General features: G+C 32.7%; 2 protein-coding genes and 1 pseudogene across 5 annotated transcripts; 1 reads left to right on the top strand and 2 right to left on the bottom strand.

Moving 5' to 3' along the window:
• Positions 1-1,528: 1,528 nt before the first annotated feature.
• Positions 1,529-3,615, bottom strand: LOC118043009 (vesicle transport v-SNARE 12). Of its 2 annotated transcripts, none has more exons than XM_035050790.2 (6): positions 3,460-3,615; positions 3,222-3,365; positions 3,076-3,134; positions 2,797-2,985; positions 1,985-2,155; positions 1,529-1,840 (listed from the first exon to the last, which is right to left on the bottom strand). In XM_035050790.2, exons 2-6 carry the CDS (start codon positions 3,316-3,318, stop codon positions 1,685-1,687), a joined length of 672 nt encoding a protein of 223 aa, XP_034906681.1. In that variant the 5' UTR covers positions 3,319-3,365; positions 3,460-3,615; the 3' UTR covers positions 1,529-1,684. The 2 variants fall into 2 exon arrangements, with proteins under 2 accessions (XP_034906681.1, XP_034906682.1); XM_035050791.2 differs by having other exon boundaries at positions 3,222-3,361; positions 3,460-3,607.
• Positions 3,616-5,027: 1,412 nt separating this feature from the next.
• Positions 5,028-10,334, bottom strand: LOC118043008 (26S proteasome non-ATPase regulatory subunit 11 homolog; annotated as a pseudogene).
• Positions 10,335-13,372: 3,038 nt separating this feature from the next.
• LOC118043005 (CSC1-like protein At1g69450) lies at positions 13,373-25,499 on the top strand. Of its 3 annotated transcripts, none has more exons than XM_035050789.2 (11): positions 13,373-13,870; positions 14,186-14,507; positions 14,591-14,746; positions 15,835-15,898; positions 16,195-16,404; positions 16,530-16,709; positions 17,806-18,104; positions 18,945-19,221; positions 19,633-19,908; positions 24,675-24,908; positions 25,045-25,499. In XM_035050789.2, exons 2-11 carry the CDS (start codon positions 14,227-14,229, stop codon positions 25,204-25,206), a joined length of 2,139 nt encoding a protein of 712 aa, XP_034906680.1. In that variant the 5' UTR covers positions 13,373-13,870; positions 14,186-14,226; the 3' UTR covers positions 25,207-25,499. The 3 variants fall into 3 exon arrangements, with proteins under 3 accessions (XP_034906680.1, XP_034906679.1, XP_034906678.1); XM_035050788.2 differs by having other exon boundaries at positions 14,145-14,507; XM_035050787.2 differs by having other exon boundaries at positions 13,374-13,870; positions 14,183-14,507.
• Positions 25,500-27,330: the final 1,831 nt, after the last annotated feature.

Genomic DNA, 27,330 nt, shown 5'->3' with positions numbered 1-27,330 from the left:
TTGTATTCTTCTTTCAATTTACCTGTGGAAATCAATTTGTTAGGGTTAGTAATAACCCACGAAAATCAATTTGAGATTTTTTTATGGTTTTGAAAAAAACAAGAATATTTGGGTTGAAGTTATTACAGTAGCCCAACCTAAACAAGTTAAAATTGTTCTCCATAAGATGATATTGCAGCTATTTCCATCCCACTGAAAAGGAAAATGAAGAAAAAATGATGGTTTCAAATATTTTTTTTAGGCTTGCCAGAGATTGAAAGAGAAAATGATAAAAAGTAAAAGAAAAAACAGTGGTTTTAATTATTTTTTTAAGGGCTTGTCCGGGATTGAAAAGGAAAAGGAAGATAGTTATAAATGGCAAAGTTATAATATTAATAATAAAAGTTTTTAGTTATTAAATAAAATATAATAATTCAATATTTTTTATTAATCTTTTTATACACCAACATAATAATATAAAATATAATTTCTCAAAAAATTAAGATAACCAAAAAAAAATTAAAATCTCATTTGTTTGCCGGATGGAAAGTAGTTTCTTTTCAAAAAATAATTTTTCTGGAAAATAGATTCTTAAAAAATAAATTAATTTTTAATATTTAATAGTATTATGTAAAATAAGTTATAAAATAATTTTCAGTATTTGGCTATGTCACAAAAAATGAGCAGGAAAAAAATTTATTAATATTTTTTAAAAAATTTATTAAAATAATAAAAAACAAATTTTACGAATTAAAAAGTTAAATGAGAATAAAATTAAAAACAAATATAATTTCATAAATTATCTCAAATAAAATAAATAACAGTTAAAATAATAAAGATTAAATCTAACAGAAAAAAATATTGAAAGATGATGAAATTTTTTAAAAATATAATTTTAAAAATTTTTTCAAATAAAATAAATACAATCAAAAGAAAAAACTAAATCTAATAGATAAAAAATTTTAATTAAAAAAATGATAAGATAAAAATAAATAACAATCATAAAAATAAAGGTCAATGATCAAAGTTGATATAAAAATAAATTAAATCAAATTTTAAAGAATAAAATTAAAAAAATATATTTAACATTCAAAAGTTTGAAAATCAAATTTGATATAATCAACAAATAATATGATATTTCTAATTTTTTTACAAAAATATTTTTTCAGAAATCTAGCTAAATTTTTCATGACTGAAAAATAATTTCATTTATCAATTTTTCTAATAACAAATAAACACAATTTTTTTTTTAAAAAAAAAAAAAAAAAAAAAAAAAAAAACCATTTTTCATGAAACAATAACCCTAACTGCATGGGCATGTTCAGGCAGAAAGCATTACTTAGTTTGGCATCAATTCATTAATTAGTTAAGAAAAACTAAAGCAACTACCTCCTCGCGACATCAACTGTTAGATTTATTGGCACTGTGAATTCGCACCAGAGGAGGATTATTTCCATATACATAGTGATGGCATAATGCTCAGTACACGACTGATAAATCTGTATATAACATGCACAAATAATAGCAGTAGAAGAAGAAGAAGAAAGGGTTGACAACACAGGATTTTCATATACATAGTGATGGCATAATGCTCAGTACATGACTGATAAATCTGTATACAACATGCACGAATAAGAGTAGAGTTTAACTGGCACCGGCGATCAGCAGTTGCAACAATTTATGCCTAAACAATTTCAAGTGTTTATTAATGATGAGAAATCTTGAATAAGATTATAAAGATGATGGCCACGACAAGAGCAGCAATTACTGAGCCAACGATCCACTTGTTTCTGGTCATTCTTCTCAACATAGAAGTTAGGACTTTCTTACTCTTGTCAATAGCATCATCTACTCCATGGAGCTGGAAAGGAATAAAAACAACACAGAATTCGTTAAACAAACTCATTACTTCTGCTGTACTTGAGAACACATTGGATCAATGGGTCATTAACCAGTATCACAAAAAATTTGTCCATTTCAAGGAGAAAAAGATTAGATGCAATACCTTGTTATGAGCATGTAGCAGAGTCTGGCGCTGTTGATGCAAATCTTCAAGAATTGAGACACCAAGCTCTTCTGTCTCTAGCATGGTTCTTCTGCTCTCCTTAATCCTATCACCTGACTGATTTAGTCTCTCTACGGACATAGTCATTCTTTCTCTTTGATCTGCAGAAACCTGTGCCAGTATTTGACCAATTAATAGAACATTCTTTCTCAGATGCATTTTGTAATCGCTCGAGTAGTAAGATATCAAAGGAACCCTGCAATCATCTTCTAGTGATATCAAAGAGATGTCTAGGGAGAGGAATCATTTAAAATACATCAGGTGAAACTATAAAATACCTGGGCTGAAAATAAGGAATTGGCCGACACAAATTACATTTGTGTTTTAATCTATATCCAAACATGTTTTAGAGTCGATTCACTAAACGAAGACAGGACAAATTTTCACTTTCAGAAGACCACTAAGCAAAGGCACTCCTGATACCATGCACAGCCAATCAAACAATACTGGCTCTGTAGTCTAAACAGCAGCAGCGCACAGCGTAAACAATAACCAATACATCCTGGACTTTAGCAAACATAAAAATTAGAACCACAGGAAGAGCTGAAATCTATTCCATTACACACAGCCTAGAGAACCATGTCTGAGAAAACACTTGCCGAACAGAAAGCAATGCATCCGTTCAACAAAACTAAACCAATAAAAGAGACTAAAAAATCTATGGTTACAACATACAATCGAAGACCAAGAAATAAACAAGTAATCTAATGGCAAACTCTGTTAATATTGTGGTTGACAGAAAAAATGCATACCGAATGCACATCAGCCATCCCAGCTTCCAACAACTCTACACGGGAAGCCTGATTGACATCGCCAGAAGTTATCCTCTTAAATTCCCTCTTCAACTTATTCAGATCAGACTTATATTCCCTCAGCTTGGCCAGAAGCATAGCCTTCACATTCGGCTGCAAACTCCTCGCCTCGAGGTCCATTTTCCGAATCTACCCAAACCAAACCAAACCCCCAAAATTAAAAACTTCAAATTCACATAATAATAATCCACTGAAAGTAAAACGCAAAGCAGAACATACCAGAACATCACAATCATCCAGTCCAGATTTAATCTCATTGACCTTTGCGTTCTTTTCCACTGCAGTTCTCCAATTAATTGATAATTATTATATAGTTAATTAAAAAGATTGGGGGTTTATTTAAAAGATTGGGGGGGGGGGGGTACCTCCATCGGGAAGAAGAGAAGTGGAGTTGCACTTTCGAGAGAGATTGGCAGAGAGCTCGCAGTACTGACGCTCGTATCCTTCGAAGACTTCACTCATGATTTTGCAGAAGAATTGCTCCGATTTGGATCGCAAAAGTGACCTAACTGGATTAATATGTCAAATTCAATTTCCTTATCGACAATAAAAAACCAAAAAAAGGTAAGAAGTGTAGATCATGAAAAGTTTACTGTTACTTACAGGTAATTAATTGCTCGCTGATAATCTGAATTGAGAATTGGTGGGGCAGAGGTAGCTGCCCGCAAGACGGATTAACCACAAATGGAAGACAGACGCCGCGCAGTCCAATTTAATGCTTCTCTGTTGACTTATGTGAAGAATAAGATACCATCAGCTTGGGCCATGCCCCATGGTTGGTTGCTGATTAATAATTTTTTTATATAAAAATAACGAAATAGAAAACCAAAACGCGCCGTTTGCGAGGGAGGTTTTGTGTTTTATTAACAAAGAAAAACTAAAAAAGAGCAACCCTCCTCGCCTTACATTGTTCCAGTTCTTTTTCCTTTCTTTTGGGTTTTTTTTCTTTTTAATTTAATCTTTCAATAATTAAACTTTATAAAAAAAAAAAATTAACTGTACGAGTTTAACAACTTAAGTTAATTTTATTATTTATTTATTTAATTTTATAATTTAATAGTAAACTTGTTATAAATTAGACTTTATAACTTGTTTTAGTTTACTTTTTATGAAATTATCTCTATTTTATAACTCGAATTGTGAATTTAGTTCTACTAAAATTATTTTTTTATGTCTTTTTTTTAATTAATTATTTTTTTCAATTTTACATTTCAACACTAAATTAATTGAGAATTAGATTTCATAATTTGTTTTAATTATTTTTATTGGATTATCCTGATCTCATAATCAAAATCACAAGTTTGAGAAGTTAACCCAGGTTGACTCAGGTTAACTTGTAAATTAGTTTTTTTTCAATTTCATTATTCAATATTAGTTTATTGAAAGTTAAGCTTCATAATTTATTTTAATTAACTTTATATAAGATTATTATGATCTCATGACTTAGTACACGGATTGACAAGTTATTACAATTTAACATATATTATTATTTCACAATATTTATTAAAAATTATCTTATCTTAAAATATTTATCTTGAATCAAATTATATTTTTATTAATAATTCAAGTTATTATTGAACATGTTAAGCTGACAAAATGATATTAAATTAATTTTAGTATATAAATATTTGGATTACAATATTTATTTTGTGAATAACGGTGGAGTTTTGAAATATTTAATTCGTGGTACAAAAGTGATAGATTACTTTACCATCACCCTAAACAAGGATAGTGCCGGGTAATTAAAAAAAATTACACATGATTTGATGAATTATAATTTACATTTAAGCTCTCCATTTTTGTTATATCACTTGAATATCAGAGGGTCCTATCTCTTTATTCATATTATCACACAGGTGTACGCAATAAGAGAAGTGAGGTGAGCCATTTCACTTTCACCTCACTTACGGACACTTCAAAACAATCAATTTCGTCATAGAGATGGACACGTGTCCATTCCCTCCTTGTCGGGAATGGGAGTCCATGTTGACTAGCAAATACTTGTAACAGCTACGAAGTGGTTTTGCTTGTTCGAGCCTAAGCTCCTTTTATCTCTAAACTACTGATGTGATCATACCTCAATTCCCCAGTAATTAACTTTCTGCTGGTAAAGAAATTTCCCCTTCCTACATTTCAACTTCAAACAACATTACTCAGTTCATAGCACGGTAAAAAAAACATCATCATCATCATCATAATAATAATAATAATAATAATCAGTTCTCCAACTTGGTGGATATCGATGTACTCGATACACAAAACACCAGAGGCTAAATCAATTGAAGAAATGATAAATGCATGGCAGCTACAAAACACAGAACGCTTTTCAGGAGTAGGGGAGCAAGCAGAACCGCCTCCTACATCTACAACCTCAGGCCATAATCTTGGCAGACCTCACGTAGAGGCTATCAACTACCTTGCCAATATTGGAAATGGTCTCCAACGTTGCTGGGTAGATTGCATCTGTTTTAAGATCCTCAAAAATGACGAGGCATCCAGCACCTTGGTCCAAAGTCCCAGCAAATTTCTTATCCAGAATCATCTGGGATAGTTTCTTCTCCACGTGATCTATGGGCAGTTCAATCAGGTCAGCGATGTGAGCAATCTCAACCCTTGAGAATGGCTCAATCAACCTGCAGAGGTTCTGCTCTAATAAAGTATCATACAGGGATGACAGATGCCTATGAACAATTGGGTCTTCTTCTAGCTGGGCCTTAAAATCCCGCAGTGCAGTCTCAAAGAGCTTCAAGGAGCGTTTTGCATGAGCATCAGCAACAGCTTTCATTGCATCCAGCTCAGGTCCCACATACTGAAGTCCTGCTTTGGATTGATATTATTCCTGCAACATCATCAGCTTGGCTCACCATTATTTTGCACAACAACATATACTTGAGGCTAAATACTGCTCGGGGATCTTCAAGTGCATTGAAAGCTTCAAATGCTTCAAAGAAGTAGCTGTAAGCAGTTTTGTAATCCTTTTCTTCTGCGTGAAGGATCCCACTCTGCAAATCTATAGTACCCTGTTGGGCTGGAGGCACATAAATTGCGTTGGCTGCTGTTCTTGCTGCCGTGAGTGCAGCCTTGGCTTTGGGGAGGTTTCTAAGAGAAAAGTGGAGCTTACTCTCCAGCAAGTCTATGTCCACAAGAAGAAGCTTGTCATCCAATCTTCTCACCTCCTTGATCAGACCAGAAAGCAGGTTTAATGCTTCTGAATACTCTTTATTTTCCATCAAAAGGGCTGCGAGTCTTGCTTCAACTCGCTGCCGAAGAAAAGTTCGCTTCTCAGCACGGGTCCACAGCACCATCTCTTTGCACAGAGAAATCTGAAGATCAGAAGTGCCTGGTATTTTAGCTACTGTATCAATTATCCCACGAACAATTTTAGCAGTTTTTGCCTTGGGAATCAATGCAAAAAAGGGCCTCAACTGGGTCAGAAGGCTTCGAAGCTCCTCTGCCCGATTCTCCTGTCTAAGAAGATCTGAGAGATTTGTAATAGCCTGTTCCTTAATCCTGAGGGATTCAGGAGAAGAAGATGGGTTCTCTAGTATGATGTAGTAGATAGAAATGGCTTCAGATGGGTTTTTTGCTTCTAAAGCCTGAGCAATTGAATCTGTAGTTGCAGGGAGATGTGATGTTGACATGGTGCTCAAAGTCCTGCAAAAAGAAAATTCATTTGACATGTGCAGCCTTGCCTCAAGCAATGAAATATGACCAAAGAAAGAATTGTTTGCAACATATTCATCTAGAGCATAGACAGTGCACAGATATTGAATACATAGGAAAGATTCCTGAGCAGCTGCTACATATCTTGACAACATAGTACTGTCAAAACCTTTTGCTGCACCAGGTTCTACTTAATTCCTCTGATACTGTCAATAACATCAGAGCTTACAACACATCCCAAAACAGAAAAAACTAACAATATCACGAAATTGATATATTACAGCCAATTTCAACACTCATTGGACATAAGCGAGCACAGATTATAACTGGATGTTTTTATTTTTCTCAATTAGGCTATAACAAAAATAACATAGAGAAACAGATAGACTCACTAGCTGAAAAACCAGGCTGGTTGGTAGTATTGCCAGGGAAACAAAAAATCATGTTCAATGAGGCTGTTACTATCACATACCTAGGGGCATATGTGGATAGGTTAATCGTTATCCTTGCAATTATCAGACCCGGCCCAAGGCCAGACCCAGTGAAGGGTCCAGGTTGCCTGGTCAACCCACACAAGTTACACATGCATTAATAATACAGATAAAGCTGCCTGAATTTGAAGCCCGCTTACATTCCTTCTGTTCTTCTCTTCCAATTACAAACCTCAATTTTCTATACCCAAATTTAGCTAATCCAAAATACAAACCACATTCCAAAATTGTCGAGTTTTTGAGTGAATGGAATATGCTGCAGAAAAAAACTCATTACACAGATTAAAAGAAATTTATAACTCCAATCTTATGATATAAAAAAGAACCCATTTAAAAACTTTAATAATGGGATTACTTTCAATTTTCTTAGGAGAGCCATTCAGTTCAGCTATTGCAAATAGAACCATGATTTGATTTGATTCATAAAGAAAATTGCAACAAAATCTTCAAACAAAATCTCATATGAGATAACTTGATTGGTGTCCCTTATTCCACTAAATGTGGCAGACTTTATATAAAACAAAGCAAAGCTGCAAATGGGTCTTTAACATTGAGCAAAAGCCAGATGGAAGTATTAAGGGTTCAAAGCAAGGCTGGTTGCAAAGATGGAAATATTAAGAGGTTCAAAGCAAGGCTGGTTGTGAAGGGATATAATTAGACTTATGGATTAGATTATCAATAAATGTTTGCAAAAATGAATTCAAACAGAGTTTTGTTATCTCTTGGAGCAAATTTAGGGCGGGACTTGCAAAAATTGGATGCAAAAATATGTTTCTTCATGGAGACATAGAATAAGAAGTTCACGTGTAGATTCCCCTAGGATTCTCATGTGACAAAATAGAGGGCAAAGCATGCAAGCTGAGAGGCAATCTCTACGAGCATGGTTTGATAGATGTAGCAAGACAATTGTTAGATATGGATACAAACAAAGTAAGAGACCACATTGTGTTCATCAAACATTACAAAGGTAAGACCATGATTCTCATTGTATATGGTGATCATACTGAGGTAACAGGAAATGATGAGGTTTCCATTTTAAAGAAGTATCTTGCCAAAGAATTTGAGATCAAAGATCTTGGGAGGTTGCATTACTTCCTAGGAATTGAAGTTGCCTGGTCAAGTAAGGGTATGTCTGTTTCTCAAAGGAAGTACATCCTCGATCTACTTGCACAAAACATGGATGTTGGGATTTAGACATATTGATTCTCAAGACAAAGTGAATCCTCTCCTTAAGAACAACAACGGTGAAGTGGTGGAAAAAGGAAGATATCAAAGGTTGGTTGGTCGATTGATCTACCTTTCACATACTTGTCCTATTATAGCTAAGTTAGTTTAGTGTAGTCAACCAATCCATCACATCCTTAAATGCCTAAAATTTGCTCTGGGAAGGGATTGTTGTTCTCAAATAATAGGCATTTAAAGGTAGAGGACTTTATTGATGCCAATTACATTGGATCACCAAATGGTAGGAGATCTATGTCTGGATATTAGGCCTTTATTGGTGGTAATGAAATATCATGGAGGAGTAAGAAGCAATTTGTAGTGGTTCAGTCTAGAGTCTAGAGCAGATGCAGAGTATTGAATGATGGCACATAAAGTGTGTGAGCTCGGTTTAAAAGTCTGATGCAAGAGCTAGGAATAACAAATGATGGTCCTATATCACTTTCTTGTGATAACAAAGCAGCTATTAACATTGTTCATAATCCAATTTAAAATGATAGAATGAAGCATGTTGAGATTGATATGCATTTTATTAAAGAGAATTGAATAAGACCGATTCTCTTTGTAGAATCTGAAAACCAAGCAGTTGATGTATTTACTAAGGGACTGAGGAGTAAGTTGTTTCACTCTTTCACTTGCAAGATAGACATGAGGGATATTCAAGCTCTATCTTGAGGAGTGTTTTTAGGAGTAATTGGTAATTACAATCTGATATTAAAGGTAGTTATGTAAACTATTTTTCTCTCACATATAAACATATATATAAATTGCGGTGTAGGTTGAGATAGCTTAACCTGCAACCTCTTTTTATTTCCTCTCTTCTTTCTCTTTATATCTATCTCTAATTCTTAGTAAATCTTAACAAAACAATGCCTTTTGTTTTATATTTTAAGCACGATTAAGGCTTTCTTTTACGAAGGGCTGCTAGTTGAGCTGGTTTGAAAAATATTTTCAATAAACATTGATTCGTAAAATATTCTTGGAAATAAATTATTGACACTTGTTATTGGAAAATTTCAAATTTATGTTACCATAATATATATATGCTCTAGTTTATCGTTAGAAATAATAAAAGAAAACTTTTTTTGTGATAGCATATAACTATCACAAAGATTAAATAATAATAGTTTCCACTAAACATGTAATTTACTGTGGCTGTCGAGATAGAGCAAGCAAAAAGAGGAGCTTAATCACTTCCTGACATTTTTTTGTCCCTCCACTCTGTTTATCCATCAATCATAAACGAAACCTCAAATTGTGCACTGTGTCCATTACGAATGAAACTCAAACACAGACTTTAATCAAACCCTAACTTCCCCCAATTACGTGAAAAGTAACAACTTAATTAACCAACTAACTTAAGATTTCCATTCATAATAACCAAAGCACTCAACCAAGCACTCAACCCTAATAGGTCAAGACTAAAGCCTTGCGTTCAAATCGTACCAAGGCCAAGCCAGGTACTAATTAGCTACAAATGGAAGCGATAAACTAACTATAGGCGCGCGCACACACTTCGTGAATGTTTAATATTGTGTTTTCAAGTGCATTTTAAAAGTATATTTGTCTTAAAAAATATCAAATTGATATATATTTTTAATATTTTTGATGATTTTAACATTATAATATCAAAAAAAATTCTGGAAAAGATTATTTTCAAAGCAAAAGGCATTATGCCCCACAATACCATATACACTTAAATTTCCAGTGTCTAAAAAAAACCATCAATTACTACCGAAACTAATCCCACAACCTACACGGAAAATAATAACAATTTTGAATTGGGAGATTTAGATTAAAAAAGGCTAAAAAATCCCTGCCTTTTTTAGCAAAAAACAAAATTGAAAGCTAAGAAAAATCTAAAATTAGGGATACGGCAAGGATAAGTAAAAAAAAAATACAGATAGAAAATAGTAAGGGAGATTGAAAAGATGCAGGAACAGAAGTGTAAGAAGTGGCGCGTACCTGTGACTGGGAAGTTCGAGCTTGTTCGTGAGTAGATCGTGTCCGTCTGCTTTTCCTGGCTGTGTTGGAGAGGCGTAGGGGAGATGAAGCAGTCTTTGATTTTTTTATTTGGAAGCCCTTCATGGGCTGATTTTTGGGATGACTTGTGGCGTGAGCAAACTCCTTAGCTTACTTGGGCCTGGAGCCCATGAAGTTTCAAGGCCGGGTGTAAATAAGAGTGCTTCAGATTTTTAATTTTTTTCAACAAAAGAAAGTTACAGTAACTGCATGATGGATGGAAGGTAACCCATTTTCCACTCCTAATTTGGATCGGGTTGCAATTTCTTGACCCAGCTTTGTTCACTTTTATGTTATGGTAATCAGCTGTTTTTCTTTTTCTTTTATTTGTATATTGCGCTCTTCTTTTACGACTTCGTTTTTCAACAATATTTTCGCAAGGTTTCGAACTTATTTTGGTCTCATTTCGTTTTTGTCCCAGGTTCTTGCAACAATCTCGAAGGTTGTATTTGCTTTCATGTTCACGACAAAAGAGAGAACTAAAATTCGGAACCGTAACTTGTTTGGATAGAAAAATGAGAAGAAAAAAAAAAAACTTTTTCTTTCTTTGATTTTTTAGACAAAACTGGGGTAAATTTAGGAACACGTGAATATATCCGAGCAGAAAGTTTGATGATTTTTTTTCTTTTCATTTTTTTTAAATATTTTATAACTTCCATATTTATTCATATACTTTGATCTAAGATATTAATCTTACATGGTAAATTTCCATTAATGAATTTCAAAAACTCAAAAATAAAAAATTCATAAAAAATATAAAACAATTGTAGGAACATACAATTATAAAATTAACCAACATCATTGTAAATTAGAATTATATAATTTTACTACGACAATTTGAAGTTTTATTATTAAAAAATTGAAATTAAATTTTTATATTGGTTCGTTGTTTGACAATGTGTTTTTAAGATAGAGTCTTGTTTAGGAAAATGAGGGAGTATTTTCGTGGATCTTTAAGCGCAAAAAATGCGTGAAAATGGCTTTGCGCGGTAGACAAGGGATTTGAATGGAATCCCACCAATCTCTTGGGAAATTGACGAAATTAGCCCTCTCGTTCGATGCGATGGACGGCGCCACTCCTTGGCTTCGACCCGCGCTTTTCCATTGATGTTATATCTCGCGCTATTTGGAATTTCGTTTATTTTAATATGTTTGTGTTAAAAATAATTTTTAAATAATCAAAATATATTATTTTAATATATTTTTAAATAAAATTTATTTTTAAAAATAATTATTATTATACTGCTAATTATCATGTCAATAATAGTGAGATTTTCTTTATAGGTAGGACATATTTGTTTTTACGGTGAAAATCATGTTTTATAAAATTTTAAATTATTTTTTTATATTTTTATATTGTTTCTATGTGCTAGGATCACAAATGAATTTTTTAAAATTTTATTTTTATATATTTTTAAATAAAAATACTTTAAAAAACAGTTATTGTAATACTAAATTAAAAAAATTAGAGTCGCGGTTGCAATTAAATTTTCAGAGAAAGCCCAGATTTGTGATATTTCTCACTGCAATACTTCTTCATCTAGGGACTGGCATATTACACGTTTAGGTCATGATGTGATTTGCGCTCCATCATAGGTAAGATATTTTTATTTCTTGTAAGGAAATTGGTTTTTTAAATACATTTTTATAGTTTTAAAATCTGAGTTAAAAAAAATCATGCATGTATATAATTAAATAAATTAAGACTTGTATACAAATAAATAAATAAATAATCATGAATGATACTTAAAAAAAAAAATTTAAAAATCAAGAAAAGGATATAGATAAAAAAAAAATTAATCTCAAAAAATAAAACATTTATCATATTATGTTTGCTATATTTATTTATTGAAATAGTTTTTTATTTAAGTAAATGAAAATAAAAATAGAAACACAATTAAATTAATCAAATAAAATAAGATGGAAAGAAAAACATCATACAAGGTTGCATGTGTTATAAATATTATCTTAAAATATATTTTTATTTAAAAAATAAATTTTATCCATGCATAAGATAAAAAAAAAAAATTATAGATAAATTAGAAAAATTCTTCAATTTAACTGCATAATAAAAAAAAAAATCTCTATTCAAAAGAGATTCTCTAAATAAAATAAAATTCTGAAAAAGGGTGTTAATTTAAATATAAATTTAAATTTAAAAATCTAGATAAAAACTATAAAAAATAATCATTAATTAAAAAAAAGAACTAGAAAAAAAAAAAACAATGATCAAGCATTGTTGGGCCTGGTATGAGTAGGGCCGCATGATTGGATCATTGATTATTTTTTTTCCTGTTTGTAATTGGCATGGATAACATATCATATGTCTTGATTTGTTTTTTTAAAAAAATGATGCATCATCTGATTTATTCAAAATTTGACTATTATGGTGGCCTGAAAACTAGAGTTTAAAGTTTTTTTACTTAAGATATCAGTTTTTTCAACTTTTTTTTTACCCAAAACACTTATAAAGCGCAGCAATAATCGTGATAAACCTATATATTATATCAATAAACCTCAAAAAACACATAAAAATAAAAAAATCAACTCAAGCCCATATTTGTATTTTATGAACTTTAAAGGTAAAAAAAAACCTCACCATGAATTCCTTTCATTAAATATAACCATTTGACACAAATATAATTTATTTTTGGTAGTTTAAATTGATATCAACAATATTTTTTTTTTTATCATTAGAATCCAACGATCTCTTTTTTTTTTTTTTTTTTTTTCAACTAGAGACAAAAAAAAAATTATACTAAAAATTGAATTGAGATAATGGAATTTTATAATTTTTGTGATTTTTAAAATTCAAGATTCAAAATACTTTTTTTACAAACTCTATGATATGCCATCTATATTTAATACCTTTTTTATTTTAATTATCATTATTTCGATTTCACATTTTCATAAAAAATCAAGGAATACTGAATGCAACCTTAGCTAACTATATACTTATTTTCTTTATTTAAATCAAGTCTCGAACGACATGAGGGCATATATATTTTTTTTTTTTTTTTAAAAAGCCGCTCAGAGGGCAAAACCTCTGTTTTTACCTTTCACAGAGTAAGGCGGAGGTTTATTGTTTTTTCGTTTCTCCATGGAAGCCCCGCCCAAGCCATGCTTTATAAAGAGAGAACGAAGGAAACACGTGGTCCCTAGATGACGACACTCAAAGGAGTGTCGACTGGGAATAGTAGTTGCTACTTACTAGTTTGTGTCGACACTCGAAGTTGACTACCAGCCATTCCTCCCGTTCCCTCAGTAAAATCCCCAAATCATCCCTGTCTCCCACCACCAAACAAACGCATCGATCACCCGTCATTTGCGTTTTACTGGCCGTCTTGACAAGCAATGAATATGATACCAGCAAGGGTATTACTGGCAATCAATCAAGCTCAACAAACTCAAATAAGCAATCTCAGTATACACGGTTTAGCTGCTCACAACAATATCTCCAGAACAGTACCAGATTCTACTGCTGCAAGTGTCTACTCTACCGTTACGAACTTACGATTGCACCTCACGTTAGATTTGTTTTTGAATTCTTTACTCAGAAGAACATTTTGCTTCTCTTACAAGCAGCAGCTGCCGCAGCAGAATCCAAACAGCACGAGGTGTGGATTTTCTCCGTTGGCATTTTTTTTTTGCTTTCGATTTTCTTATGCAGGTTTCTTTCCCGTGGCATCATTTTTTTTACTTATCGATCAACTTTATGAAAGTAGTCAAAGTTAATCTAGCTTTGCATTAGATTTATTTTATTTTTAATCGATGGTAGCTTCAACCGGGAGTGAGAGGAGCAGTGTAATTAAGTCATACTAATCCATGATTAATTTGAAGTAACAAAGTGATTATTATGTCTTAATTGTAATTAGAGTGCAATTTTCTTAGGGTGTTAAATATTTGTCCCTGTTCTTGCTGCGGTGTAGAAGTTCGTTCGTCTTTCTCGAGGTTTTGAGACTGGTCTGCTGAAATGCTCGTTTCGGCTATTCTAACATCAGTGGGGATAAACTCTGCTCTATGTGTTATATTCCTGGTACTGTATTCTATATTGAAGAAACAACCAAGTTATTATGAAGTTTATGCACCGCGCTTGCTCGCGGAAGGGAGTTCTAAACAGGGAAGCCGTTTCAATCTTGAAAGGCTATTACCATCTGCTGGTTGGTTGTCAAAGGCATGGAAGCTATCTGAAGAGGAAATGTTATCTTCTTCAGGCTTGGATGCTGTGGTGTATATGCGAATGATAACTTTCTGGTAATTCTAGTCATACTCAAGGAAGCTTTTTAATCTGCCATTAAACAAAGCCTTATTTTTCTTGCTTTATCTGAATACTGCAGTTTGAAAGTGTTTTCATTCGCTGGGATAATAGGAATACTTATTCTTCTCCCAGTGAACTGTTCGGGGACTGAGCTTCACCAAATTGATTTTGCTGATTTGTATACTAGCTCACTGGATGCATTTACCATTTCAAATGTAAATAGTGGCTCAAAGTTGTAAGTATGATGTGCAAATCTGGCTTTAACATGTGCAATCAATTTATTTAAGAAGTTCTAACATGCTAAAAGTATCTATGTGAATAGTCTTAATTTCTTGAGGCTTAAATTGCTTCTGAAGTTGTATTTGCTTTAACTGCTACTTCTTTTGATTCCTGCAGTTCTCACTCGATTATCCACTTTTATTTTAGCCTTGAGATGTAAAACTCAATTATAAACTTCATTTCTCATTTTGAACATATGCAGCAGCAACCTTTGTCTGAACCCTTATCAAAAAAAAAAAAAAAAAAAAACCTTTGTCTGAATCCATATTCTGGAAATTGTCCTTCATCATGCAGATAAGGTTGCTTGCATTTATATTCAGTTGCATGACTTGGTTGATTTTTTTTAGCAATATGACAATGGCTTTGATGATTAGAATGCTAATTTGAAACTCTTTCTATTGCTTTTAGCTCTAGATCTTTTTTTTATCTGCTTTATTGATGAAACTCAGAAGCATATTTGTTTTAGGTGTTGTTGATTACATCACCCATGAATACCAAGTGAGTTTTTAACGGAGAATTGGATGGAAGGTAACATAATGGGTCTATTAATAGTTTTGTATAGGAGAGGTGTCAATCCGAACCCAAAAAGAATAAGGGTTTCCATCCAAATGACCGCTTTGCCTAGAAAATGCTACTCATTTGTCTGAATGGTGTTTGCTCATTTGGGCTTCCATTCATTATGGAAAATGGTTTTCATCTAGAATTAAGAATCCACTTGTTACATAACTCATATACACAGTTAATTTGAAGCAAATCCGAGTATGACAACTTGATTTCACATTAAACATTCACATATTTATGCTTTGGTGAGGGCCTGGAAATGAATTAACTTTGTAACTCATCCAAGATATTAGGCAGTGTAATATTCTTATGGTAAGGATAGTGTAGTGTAGAGGAAGTCACGCATTTTGGCAATTTTTTAGCAGGTTATGGATTCGCTTCTCTGCTGTATATGTTGTCATTTTTTTCATCTTCTATCTACTTTATTATGCAAGTTTGTGTGTACTGTGTAGAGAAACTCACGCATTTTGGCCATTTTTGCAGGTTATGGATTCACTTCTCTGCTGTATATGCTGTCACTATTTTCATATGCTATCTACTGTATTATGTAAGTTCCATTTTATGCGGTTATATCTTATTGTCAATCCTTATTTTAGCAGAATTTGACCACCTTCAAATCCTTTTGCCTAGGACTGTGAATGTAAGTTTTCCATTTTCATTGATCAGGGGATAAATCAGATTTATATTTTGGTGTAGATCTACACACATTGTTCGTATGGACAGGAGACTGTTAATTATTTAGCAGGGTGTTGGTTATAATTCTCTCGTAATGAACTGATAAAATGTATTAATAAGTTATTTCTTGATACATAAACAACTGCTGACGGGTATTTGATTCTGTAGGAATATAACTATATTTCTTCAAAAAGGATTGCATATTTTTATTCAGCCAAACCTCAGCCACATCAGTTCACCATTTTAGTTCGCAATATCCCCGTCTCAGTTGGAAGCAGTATCAGTGATAGTGTTGAGAGCTTCTTTACAGAGTATCACCCTACCACATATCTTTCACATACAGTTCTTCGTCGATCTAGCAAAGTTCAGAGCCTCATTGTAAGTAATGTCTTTTTCTTCCCTCACCATTGTCACCGATGTTTTTCTCTTTCCCTTTTTCTATATATCTAAGCTCCCTTTAAATTACTTTGCATTTATTTCTCGTTTTTTCCTTGGGGGTTCAGAAAGATGCAAACCAATTGTACAAGAGGCTTCTTCACTTGCAATCAGAACCATCTGAACAGAAGTATAAGCGAGTTGGATTGTGTGGAAATAAGGTTGATCTTTTGGATCATTATGGGAAGAGGTTAGATGACTTAGAGCAGAATGTGAGACTGAAGCAATCAGAGGCATTATTGGCAGAAGTATGTGGTGCTCCTTTCACTATTATTTTACTTCCACTGACATTCTTTAATTGTCAAATTTATACCTTATTCAACAGTTGAAATAACCATCAAATATGCATGAAGGTGTTGAAATCCTTTAAAATGTGGTATGCATCACCAGTATCAAATTTAGTAACATTGAACAATGTTTAAGTTGTAAAATGCATTTGCATGTATCTTGGTAAATAGTGTTATTCACGAATCAAAATATTTATAACATTACAGTACCATTTTTTTTTTCTCAAAAAATAAAAGGTAGCCATGCTTGAATGATATTGATGGTCAACATGATTTTCTCTCGATTAAAACATGTAAGAAAGTTGGTTGAATTTTGTTCTCCTGTTAAGAATTTGCTGGAGATCAAGTTTTGTGAAATTGTAATATTGCAAAAGAATAACCCAAGTCAAAATTGTGAAGCACAGATTTGAATTAATCAGTCCTTGAATGTTTCTGTCAGTTTTAGAGCTCATGGAGAAATACAAATGACAACCCTGGCCTTTCCTCTCCCACCCAACCCCAAAGAAAGATAACAACCCTACCCTCTCTCCTTCAACCCGCTTCCCCAAAGGAGATAACATTCTGTGTCAGTGCACAATTTTTCTGTCCAGAGTCTAGATGCACTCAAATACATGCTTGTGTGCTTGCTTATACCAATTTTGGATGGTTTATTTTGGAATTCATTTTCATCACAGCTCTAAAGCACTAATCAACCTGAAACTTTGCAGTGCTTTGATTTTTCTGAAGTACTTATAGTCTCATGGTAGCAGCCATTGTACTCTGACCGGAATGTTTCATATTAACTCATCATCTTCAGGTAGAGTATGACTATGAAAACCTAGTTTTCCAAAATCAAGCTGATGCCCATAACGTGTATTCTTGCCATTGAGTGCCACTTCTTCTGTTCAGTTTCTTTAGATTTTCTTTTTATACTTTTTTGGTGTTGTGCTGACCCATAATGTGTATTCTTGCCATTGATATCCACTCTTTTTGACTAGTTTCTTTAGATTTTCTTTTTGTACCCTTTTGGTGTTGTGGTGGTGCATGCTATTAATTTACGTTCTTTCTCTTGTTAAAGGATACTCATGCTGCCTTTGTGTCCTTCAAGTCGCGGTATGGTGCTTCCACTGTTTTCCATCTGCAACAATCAATCAACCCCACACATTGGCTCACAGAAGAAGCTCCTGCACCTGATGATGTCTATTGGCCTTTTCTTTCATCATCATTCATGCGAAGATGGATTTCTAAGCTTGTGGTTGTAGTTGCATGTATTCTTCTTACAATTTTGTTCCTTATTCCTGTTGTAGTTGTACAAGGTCTCACTAACCTGAGTCAGCTGGAAGTTTGGTTTCCATTCCTGAAAAGCATTCTAGACATGTAAGTAATGATCTCAAGTCTTTGTACTATCAGTGTTGCCATCATATCATCCTTGACAATTCACCCCTCATCTACTTGAAAACCTCTCACTCTCTCTTGCCATCTACTTTTTTCCTACTATGAATTGAAGTCGTCCATTGGTACTGTCAGCAAAGAATGGTCACTGGTATTTTGGAGAATGTCCTGGAGCACTTGCCTCTAGTATCCATTTCATGAGAATGTCCTGGAGCACTTGCCTTTAGCATCCATTTCATGAATGTCTATATGATAAGATTTCAATGGGTGGCCAGGATCATGAACAGTAAGGATTTATGCTGAACAGTATCAATGGAATAATTCAGAGTTTTTCATATGTAATTTCTCTAGGGATCTTCTATTGCCATTGTTGAACCCTCTTATTGGATGCTTCAATTGATTGATATGGCATTTGGTGTCATGTGCTGCACTAGATTATCAATAATCAGTGCATTAAGTTCACTTTTTTCGTGATTTTGGAAGAAAAGTATTTCCTTGATAAACTGCAGCAACTTTTTCCAGTGGGTTTTCGGAGTCCAATGTTGTGCCATGTTTCTCAAAGCGTATTTCAAGATGTTTCTATTGTATCTCTTTTACTTTTCAAAGCATGCTCTCCCCAAATTGACACAGGACATATCTGAAAATTGCTAACAGATAGAAAGAGCACGCCGAATTATTTCTACTGTTGTTTCGGTTGGGATTAGAAAAGTTGTTTTCCTTCTTTTACACATATCATTGAGGTGATTCATAACAATTACTCCATTATAGCTGGATTTATTCTTCCACAACGATGCAAGATACTAAATTTTGTGATGTTACTCGCAGATCATTTGTCAGTCAAGTAATTACAGGATATCTTCCTAGTCTGATTCTTCAGTTGTTCCTAAAGGCCGTGGCCCCAATCATGGTGTTCCTTTCCTCCATTCAAGGATACATTTCTCATAGCATGATAGAAAAGAGTGCATGTAAGAAAGTACTCTGGTTCACAATATGGAACATCTTCTTCGCCACTGCATTTTCTGGGTCCATATTTAATCAGTTTTCCATCTTTCTTGACCCCAAGAATATTCCTTCAAAGTTGGCTGTTGCTGTTCCAGCTCAGGTGAGTGTGTGTTACTGAAATCTTATTACAAAATTTTCAATTTGTCACAAGAGAGAAGTGTGTGTGTTTTTGGAAGCAGAGAAACCTAACATGTTTGCTGAATACTCATTCTTTCTATCAATTATATCTCGCATTGCTCTCCAATCCTCTTCTCAATATTGGAAAGACACTAAAAAACAAAAAACAAAAAACAAATGAATTTCTTTGAAGTGAAATGAGATAATCTGAGGGCATTTTGTCTATTGGAGGGGTGAATACAACTTCAACGACTGATAACTAAACAAAATTTAGTGGCCTCTCTCTTTGAATACTGAAATAGCCGATTAAGAGATTCATGATAGCTATTGTCTGATTGACAAATTACTGCGAGACATAACATAACAAGAACGTGAAAATTTTTATTTTTTGTAGGCGTCATTTTTCATTGCTTATGTTGTCACATCTGGATGGACGAGCACTACATCAGAACTTGCTCGCATATTCCCTCTAATTTGCCTTCTAACAACTAAGTGTTGTGCTAAAAGTACGGATGAAGAAATTGAAGTTCCATCTATTCCTTACCACAAGGACATTCCGAGGATTCTTTTCTTTGGACTTCTTGGCATTACGTACTTCTTCCTAGCTCCAGTCATTCTGCCCTTCCTTCTGGTGTATCTCTGTCTCGCATACATCATCTTCCGTAACCAGGTTTTTTTTTCTTACTTTTTTTTTATCATACCTTTTATAATATGAATTATTTTGCCTTCAAAATGTATCATATTAGGTAGGTTGTTTTGTTGTTATGTAGCTTCAGAATTTTATCATCGTAAAAGACAGTCACAGTTTGGAAACACTAAAATGTTTTTAGAATTAGTAAAAATACAATATGCATATTCATATTTACATGCTCAATGCAATTCGGTTAAATATGAAAATTTGAAGGAGGGGTATTTCCTTCATATATCAGCAAAGGTTACAACTTGGAATGGAGCCGTATTGACCAGCAAGAATCACTGTGGTCTTAGCTCATTCCTATTCGTAGCAGATATAGGGAAAGTAATCATTATAATGGAAGTGTGGGTAGCTGCAAGCATGAGTCTGTAAATTTTCCTCTTTCATTCTGATGCAAGGTGGCTTGAACAATGTTTTAAGAGATTTTAGGTTGAATCTTTAATAGGTAATTGTTGTAGGGTTGATTAGGTATACGCGTGAGAGGTTGTTTAATATGGATGAGCATTTAAGGGTTTGAATCACGCAATCAAAAGCAAATGATTAAACACGATTTTGAGTGCTTGAACTTATCTGGTTTTACAATTGATTGTCTAATTTTTAATTTTGTTCATTTAAGTGTCTGATTCTTTTAATTTTGACAATCGAGTCACTGCTAAACTCTGTGGACTATTACATGACCTAACCTTCATCTAGCAAAAGTCATTTTGTTAAGATATTTATGTAATTATTTACACATTCTCTCTATATATGTGTCTAAAAGAGTGAGACAAACACTTTAATTTTTTTTTTTAATTTCTCTTCCTTTTCTCTCCCTTTCCTATCTCTTTCCTCTTTTCTTCTCGACATCCTTTTTTCTTCTTTCTCCATTTTCATTTATTTCAATCTAAGAAAACCAACGTGGTATCGAAGAACTAAAACACTAACAAAAGTCAGTATTGTGCTGACATCAGTAATGATATCATGCTTATGTCAGCATGACATAAGCGCATCAGATGACATCCTTTTTCCTGCTTTTGGTAGCTCTTTTACCCATCAACAAAAGCCCCATGGTTTAAACAAAAATTGATGTCTTTTACTTTGCCAATTTGTAGATATATGGTTTGACAAAAAGGTCAGCTTTGATTTTCTAAGTACTCTAGTTTTTAGGGACTGTTTGATCAAGATATTTGGGTTTTTTTTTTAAGATATTATTAGATGAGTTTGCCATGGATTTTAATGTTTAACAAAAGTCAGGTGGTCTCATTTAGAGTTGAGACATGAAAAAGTACGCTCAGGTGAAAACTCAAAAACTGCTACTAATAAGAGTAATGGAAGTCGAGTTGGAGCTATTAGTGATAATCCCTCACCTCATACCAGTCTTATTAAACTAGATGAAACCAATTATCTTGCTTGGTCATGTTCATGCTTATTATTTATGAAAGCCCGAAGAATGTATGATACATCACAAAAACAAGTAATGCCAGCAACAAATGACCTATTGCTTAATCGATGGAATTCAGAAAACTCCTTAGTTATGTCTTGGCACATTAACTCCATGGGGCCTTCTATTGCTTGTGGGTATCTGCTCCTTGATCCTGCGTCAAAAATTTGTTGTGCTGCTAATCAGATATATTCTCAACTTGGTAATGATGCATAGATTTATGATTGTAGCTCAATATTTTGCAAAACTCAACAGTTTATGGCAAGAGTTGTATTTCTTTCAGTATTTTCAAGCTTATTGTCCAAATGATGTAGCAAAATTTCAAAAGTTAGTGGACAAAGAACAAGTTTATGACTTCCTTGCTTGTCTCAATATGCTCAATATGGAGTACGCTCAAATTAGGATTTAGGATCCTTTTCCTTCATTAAGGTAAACATACTCACATGTTCAAAATAAATACAGTAGGAGGAATATTATGTTACAACCTGTAATTCCACAAATATTAGCCATGGTTGTTCACTCTTTTCAACGGGTTAACAAAGAACAAACTCGATTTAGTGATCAAGGAGCGAACAAAGAGCAATTGAAATGTGATTATTGTGAAACATGTATGAAACTTCATTGACGTCCTAACAGAGGACGTGGAGGAAAAAGGGTTGGACCTACCTGGTCACAAGCTCACATATCTGAGATGACTGAAATTGCAGCTTCTGATGGAAACTAAGTTCTTTCACTCTTTCTAAGGAATTGTGAACCCTTAGACATATGATGACTAAGCTTAAACCTTTCTCCAATTCCTCACTCAACTTTTCTCTTACAGGTATAAATGTTATAACTCTAAATAGTTACACCATAGTTGATTTTGATCCATGGATTATAGATTAAAGAGCAAATGATCACATGACTGGATTTTCTAAACATTTTCTATATTATTTTTTTCCTTGGATAAAGATGAAGTCTCTGTTTCTGGTAAAGTTTTAGTTCAATACACTCCTTTGTCCTTGTCTTCAGTTCATGTTCCTTGTTTTTTTAATAATTTATTGTCTATTGGTAAAATAATAAAATATTTAAATTGTAAAGTCTTATTCTTTTTAAATTATTGTGTGTTTAAAAGGACTTGAAGAGGAGGAAGGCGATTGATCATGATAGAGTGAACAATGACTTGTATCTACTAAAAATGAATTTGTTAATTTGGTTGAGATAAATATAACTAGACAAGCTTTAAAACTTGATTCTTTAATGACTGATCAACAACAATTATATCATTGACATAATCATTTAGGACATCCTTTTTTATAGCTTTAAATATATTATTTCCAACTATGTCCAAATAGTATAATATGAATAACCTATTATGTGGATGTATTTGAATTTACAAATCACATACATGCTATATCTTCACCTATTAATAAGAGAAGCATTACTCCTTTTGCAACTATTTATTATGATGTTTAAGGTCCTAGTTGATTTGTCTTGTCTAGTTTTTGATAGTTTGTCATCTTTGTTAATTGTTACAATCACACCACTTGGGTTTATTTGAAGCATAATAAAAGTAAAGTGCACTTATATTTCCAGAAATTTTAGAAAATAGTGTTCACACAATTTAATATTAAATGAAAAGCCTAAAAAATTATAATGTTACAAAATATATGGATGTAATTTTTTAGGGTTATTTTATTGATTATGGTATTATTCACCAAGCAAGTTGTGTAGATATACCAAATTAGAATGGTGTAGCTAAACAAAAGAGTCAAAATCTTTTAAAAGCTGCAAGTTTTCTTATGCTCACAAATTATAATGGATGTTCCCAAATTCTATTAGGGTGATGCAGTCTTTACAGTAACATATCTTATCAATTGAATATCCCTGAGAGTTCTGGATTTTAAATCTCGTGTAGAACTTCTACAAGGAGTTTACTATTTTATAGTCCCTTTTAAAGTGTTTGGTTGTGTATGTTTTATCTGAGATCATTGACAATCAATTGAAAAATTAGATCCTAGAACTCCAAAATGTATATTTATTAGGTACTCTATCACTCAAAAATGTTATAGATGTTATCATCCTCCTAACATAAAGAAAAAATATTTGTTAGCATGGATGTGATATTTTATGATAGTGAGGCCTATTTCACTAAGTAATTTCTTTAGAGGGGGAGTGATATAAGTGGTATGAATGAAGATTTGACTTTGTTTTTATTTCTTTTATGAATTTCTAAACTTGATTCAAAAGATGGAAGTGAGGGGGAGAAAGAAAAAGATTGTGTTATAGATGAGGAGAAAGAAGGGAGGACTTATAGTAAGGATGGAGAAAAAAAAGAAAATAACTCAAAAGATAAGGAGAATAAGATCTTGACTTGCTCTTGGAGGAAGCCAATAGATAAAACCATTTTACATGCTCTACCAAGCCAAGAGCCAACTTTCAATTTAATGTCACAATCTTCTCTTTTTACTATGTCTCCCATCCCAATTCCTAAGTCTTTTGTTTCTAGTTCCGATGTTAATAGTCTTCAAATAGCTCTTAAGAAAAGAGTTTGAAATTGTATTAGGTATCTTATATCTAATTTTATTTGTATGACTCTTTTTCTTTTTTATATAGAACTTTTGTATCTTCTTTGTCTTTTAAATTAGTTCCACATGATTGGAAAGAAGTTTAAGTGATCCAAATTAAAAAAAAAACAACTATGGTGAAGGAAATGAATGTGCTGGCAAAGAATGACACATGAGAGCTTCCCACTTTTCATTCCAGGAAGAAAAAAGTAAGATGTAAGCAGGTCTTTGTTGTTAAACAATAACATGATGGAGATTTTGAGAGGATCAAAGCAAGACTAGTGACAAAAAGCTTTGCTTAAACCTTTGGCATTGATTATTAAAAGACATTTGCTTCGGTAGCAAAAACAAACTCTATACAAGTCCTTTTAACTTGTGCTGTAAATTCAGGATGAGATTGGATTATTTATAGTGTTTTAAGAGTCCAAATCCAACAATGACTTAGATTCCTGAATCTCTAACATAGTTATTCCTATATAGATTAGAAAAACCTAATAACTTTAATAAAATAAAATACTAAATATAAATAAAGTCTAAGATAGAGATAAAACTTTCTGTGAACTTGGAGAATACTAAAATACCCTTTCATCATAGAATTTAAATAAAACAGATAGGTCTAATTCTTCTGTGCTTGCATCACGTTATTTACCCGGACTATTGATTTTCACACTTTTTCACAGTTTGTATTTCTGCATTGCTCATTTCTAAGGATTTTTATGTTAGTGCTAGATTCTTACAAGTTGGAAAAAAATTGACACTGCAAATATATGATGCAGTTCATAAATGTATACGCTCCCAAGTATGAAACTGCGGGGAAATTTTGGCCTATCGCTCACAATTCGATGGTATTTTCTCTGGTACTCATGCATGCAATTGCAGTGGGAATTTTTACTCTGAAGAAGCTCCCTCTTGCATCAACCTTAATTATTCCTCTTCCAGTTCTCACGCTTCTGTTTAATGCGTACTGCCGGAAACGCTTCCTTCCGATTTTTATCGCTTATCCTGCTGAGGTATGTTGATATTCCAATACACCATGCCCAAGGGTATATCAATTCTTATGCTTTTATCTTGTTACCCCCCTTTCCCAACTGTGCTTATGATTTCTGCTGCTTCCAGCCAAGATTTGACCTGGATAAGTGTTTTCAGGTGTTGATAAAGAAGGACATGGAAGATCAAAATGATGCTGCAATGTCTGAGTTTTTTGATAAATTGGTCACCGCCTATCGGGACCCAGCTCTAATGCCGCTTCGGTACTCTGCAGACATTGACGGCCTTAACAGACCGCTTATATCATCTGCTGGAGTTTGAGAATGTGAGGAACGCTTGTGTTTACGTTGTTTTGGCGCTTGAAACTGAATAGTAATGGTGGTTGCTGTTATCAACTACCATTTCAAGATGTTTTATTTGATTTCTCTTTCATTTCATGGGCAGTAGAAAAGTGTCCTTGAAAACCACGTTCCATGCACGTGTGTTGTACATGCTAGTCTGCACGTGCTTGTTTTTGTGCATGCTCATACTTTCAATGTTCTTGCTTAGGCATCCTCAGTACTTGTTTCAGCTGACTATTTTTTTCATCTAAATATGTAAGTGTTTTTTTTTTATCCTGCTCCCCTCCGTTACATTTTACTTGCCATTTGTCAATAACCTAGAAAAGTAAGTAGAGAAACCAAAAGCATAGATAAATTGCAGTCAGATAACATGTTTATTTTTTAAAAAAGATTATCTTTTTTTTTTTCAATGCATGTAGGAGGTTATTTTTCACTCTAAATTATATATTTTTAAATAACGTTTGGTTATTTTTCTAGGATAAAAGTATATAAAAAATATAAAATAAAAGTATATAAAAATAGTAAAGATAGAAATATGTTTGGTTAAAGATATTCAAGCATAAAAATAAATGTTTCTATAAGAATTTTAGAGTAAATTTTTGTATTTTCAAAATAGAGATATCTAGATATAATATTTATTATTTTATTATTTTTAAAATGTTATTATAAAAAACTTTCAATTTTAAAATTATTTAGTTAAAATATGCAAGGATAAAAATAATTATTAGCTAAATTTTAAAATTTAACTTGAGGGTCGACCTTAGGCAAAACCAGGGTAATTGGTCGAGACTCGGGTTATAAATTATGTTTACTCGTATAAGAATAAAAATAATTATTATCGTAATTTTAAAACTTGATTCAGGGGTTGATCCAAAGCAAGACCCGTGTCGTGTGTTGGGAGAGTTGACCCGGGTTATAATAAAAATAAAATTAGTTATTATCATAATTTTAAAACTTGATATAAAGGTCAACTAGGGGCAAGATCTGTATCATGAATTAGGAGAGTCAACATGTATTAATTCAAGTCAATATAAAGATAAAAAGTTATTATTATCATAATTTAAAAAACTTGATTTAGGGGTCGATCAAGACAAGGCTTGAGTCATGGGTTAGGAGGTCAATATGGGTTGACCTGAGATAATATATAAAATAAAAAGTAATTATTATCATATTTTAAAATTTGACTCTGGAGTTGATCTAAAACAAGGTTTAAGTCATGAGGTGGAAAGCTCAACTTAATTAACCCAATTTTTTTTGAAAAAAATAATCAAAGAAACCATTTTTAAACGAAAAAGAGAAACATTTCAAAAAATTCAATGAATTCTTGACTAGATCAGGTTAAATATCATTTCTCTATTTTTTTCTTAAACTTGGACTAATCCAAGACCCTTGTCGACTTGGTTCCGGGATCAATCTGTTAGGTTAATCCTGGTTTTGTAATTGTAATTATTATAATATTATTAATTTAAACACTCAATATAAATTAAAATAAAAAAATCTAATTATTTTTAAAAATATATAAATTAAACACAATTTTCATTTTTATTTTATTTTGTCTATCATAACTAAATAAAATATACATACAATCACCTTTTGTACATGAAAAAACACAATTTTATCTCTATTTTGTTTTCATTATTTTTATTTTTTCTATCACAGAACATAAACAAACAAAGGCCTTGTTTGTTTCCCGGAAAGTAAAACTTTCCTGTGTTTGTTTGTCATTAGGAAAGTTGGTCAACGGAAAACAATTTCCGGTCAACGAAAAACAATTTCCGGTCAGCGGAAAACACTTTCCGGTCAATTTTAGTAAAAAAAAAAATTGACTTGGTTTTTAGGAAAGTGTTTTCCTTTTAGCTGTGTTTGTTTTAGTGGTTTCGGGAAAGCACTTTCCAAACTTTCTTGTGTTTGTTTGCCATAGGAAAGTTGGTCAATGGAAAAACACTTTCCAGTAAAAGGAAAACAGTGTTTTACTGAAAAATTTGAGGGGAAAACACTTTCTTTGTGAAAATTTACCTATGTTTTGTGTGAATTTGACTTTTGATGTTACTTATTTTATTTGAAATAATTTATGAAATGTTGTTATTATTATTTTAATTTCTTC

Source organism: Populus alba, chromosome 10, assembly GCF_005239225.2.
Source record: "Populus alba chromosome 10, ASM523922v2, whole genome shotgun sequence".
Lineage (NCBI taxonomy): Eukaryota > Viridiplantae > Streptophyta > Magnoliopsida > Malpighiales > Salicaceae > Populus > Populus alba.
Note: the sequence above shows the minus strand (reverse complement) of the source record. Positions and strands in the feature narration are given on the sequence as shown.

Excerpts from the sequence above, each read along its gene's own strand:
- LOC118043009 (XM_035050790.2), bottom strand. The coding sequence starts at position 3,318 with ATGAGTGAAGTCTTCGAAGGATACGAGCGTCAGTACTGCGAGCTCTCT. Across the intron at positions 2,986-3,075 it reads TGGATGATTGTGATGTTCTG|ATTCGGAAAATGGACCTCGA; the intron begins GTATGTTCTGCT and ends TGGTTTGGGTAG. Across the intron at positions 1,841-1,984 it reads TGCTACATGCTCATAACAAG|CTCCATGGAGTAGATGATGC; the intron begins GTATTGCATCTA and ends ATTCCTTTCCAG.
- LOC118043005 (XM_035050789.2), top strand. The coding sequence starts at position 14,227 with ATGCTCGTTTCGGCTATTCTAACATCAGTGGGGATAAACTCTGCTCTA. Across the intron at positions 15,899-16,194 it reads TATGCTATCTACTGTATTAT|GAATATAACTATATTTCTTC; the intron begins GTAAGTTCCATT and ends TTGATTCTGTAG. Across the intron at positions 16,405-16,529 it reads GCAAAGTTCAGAGCCTCATT|AAAGATGCAAACCAATTGTA; the intron begins GTAAGTAATGTC and ends TTGGGGGTTCAG.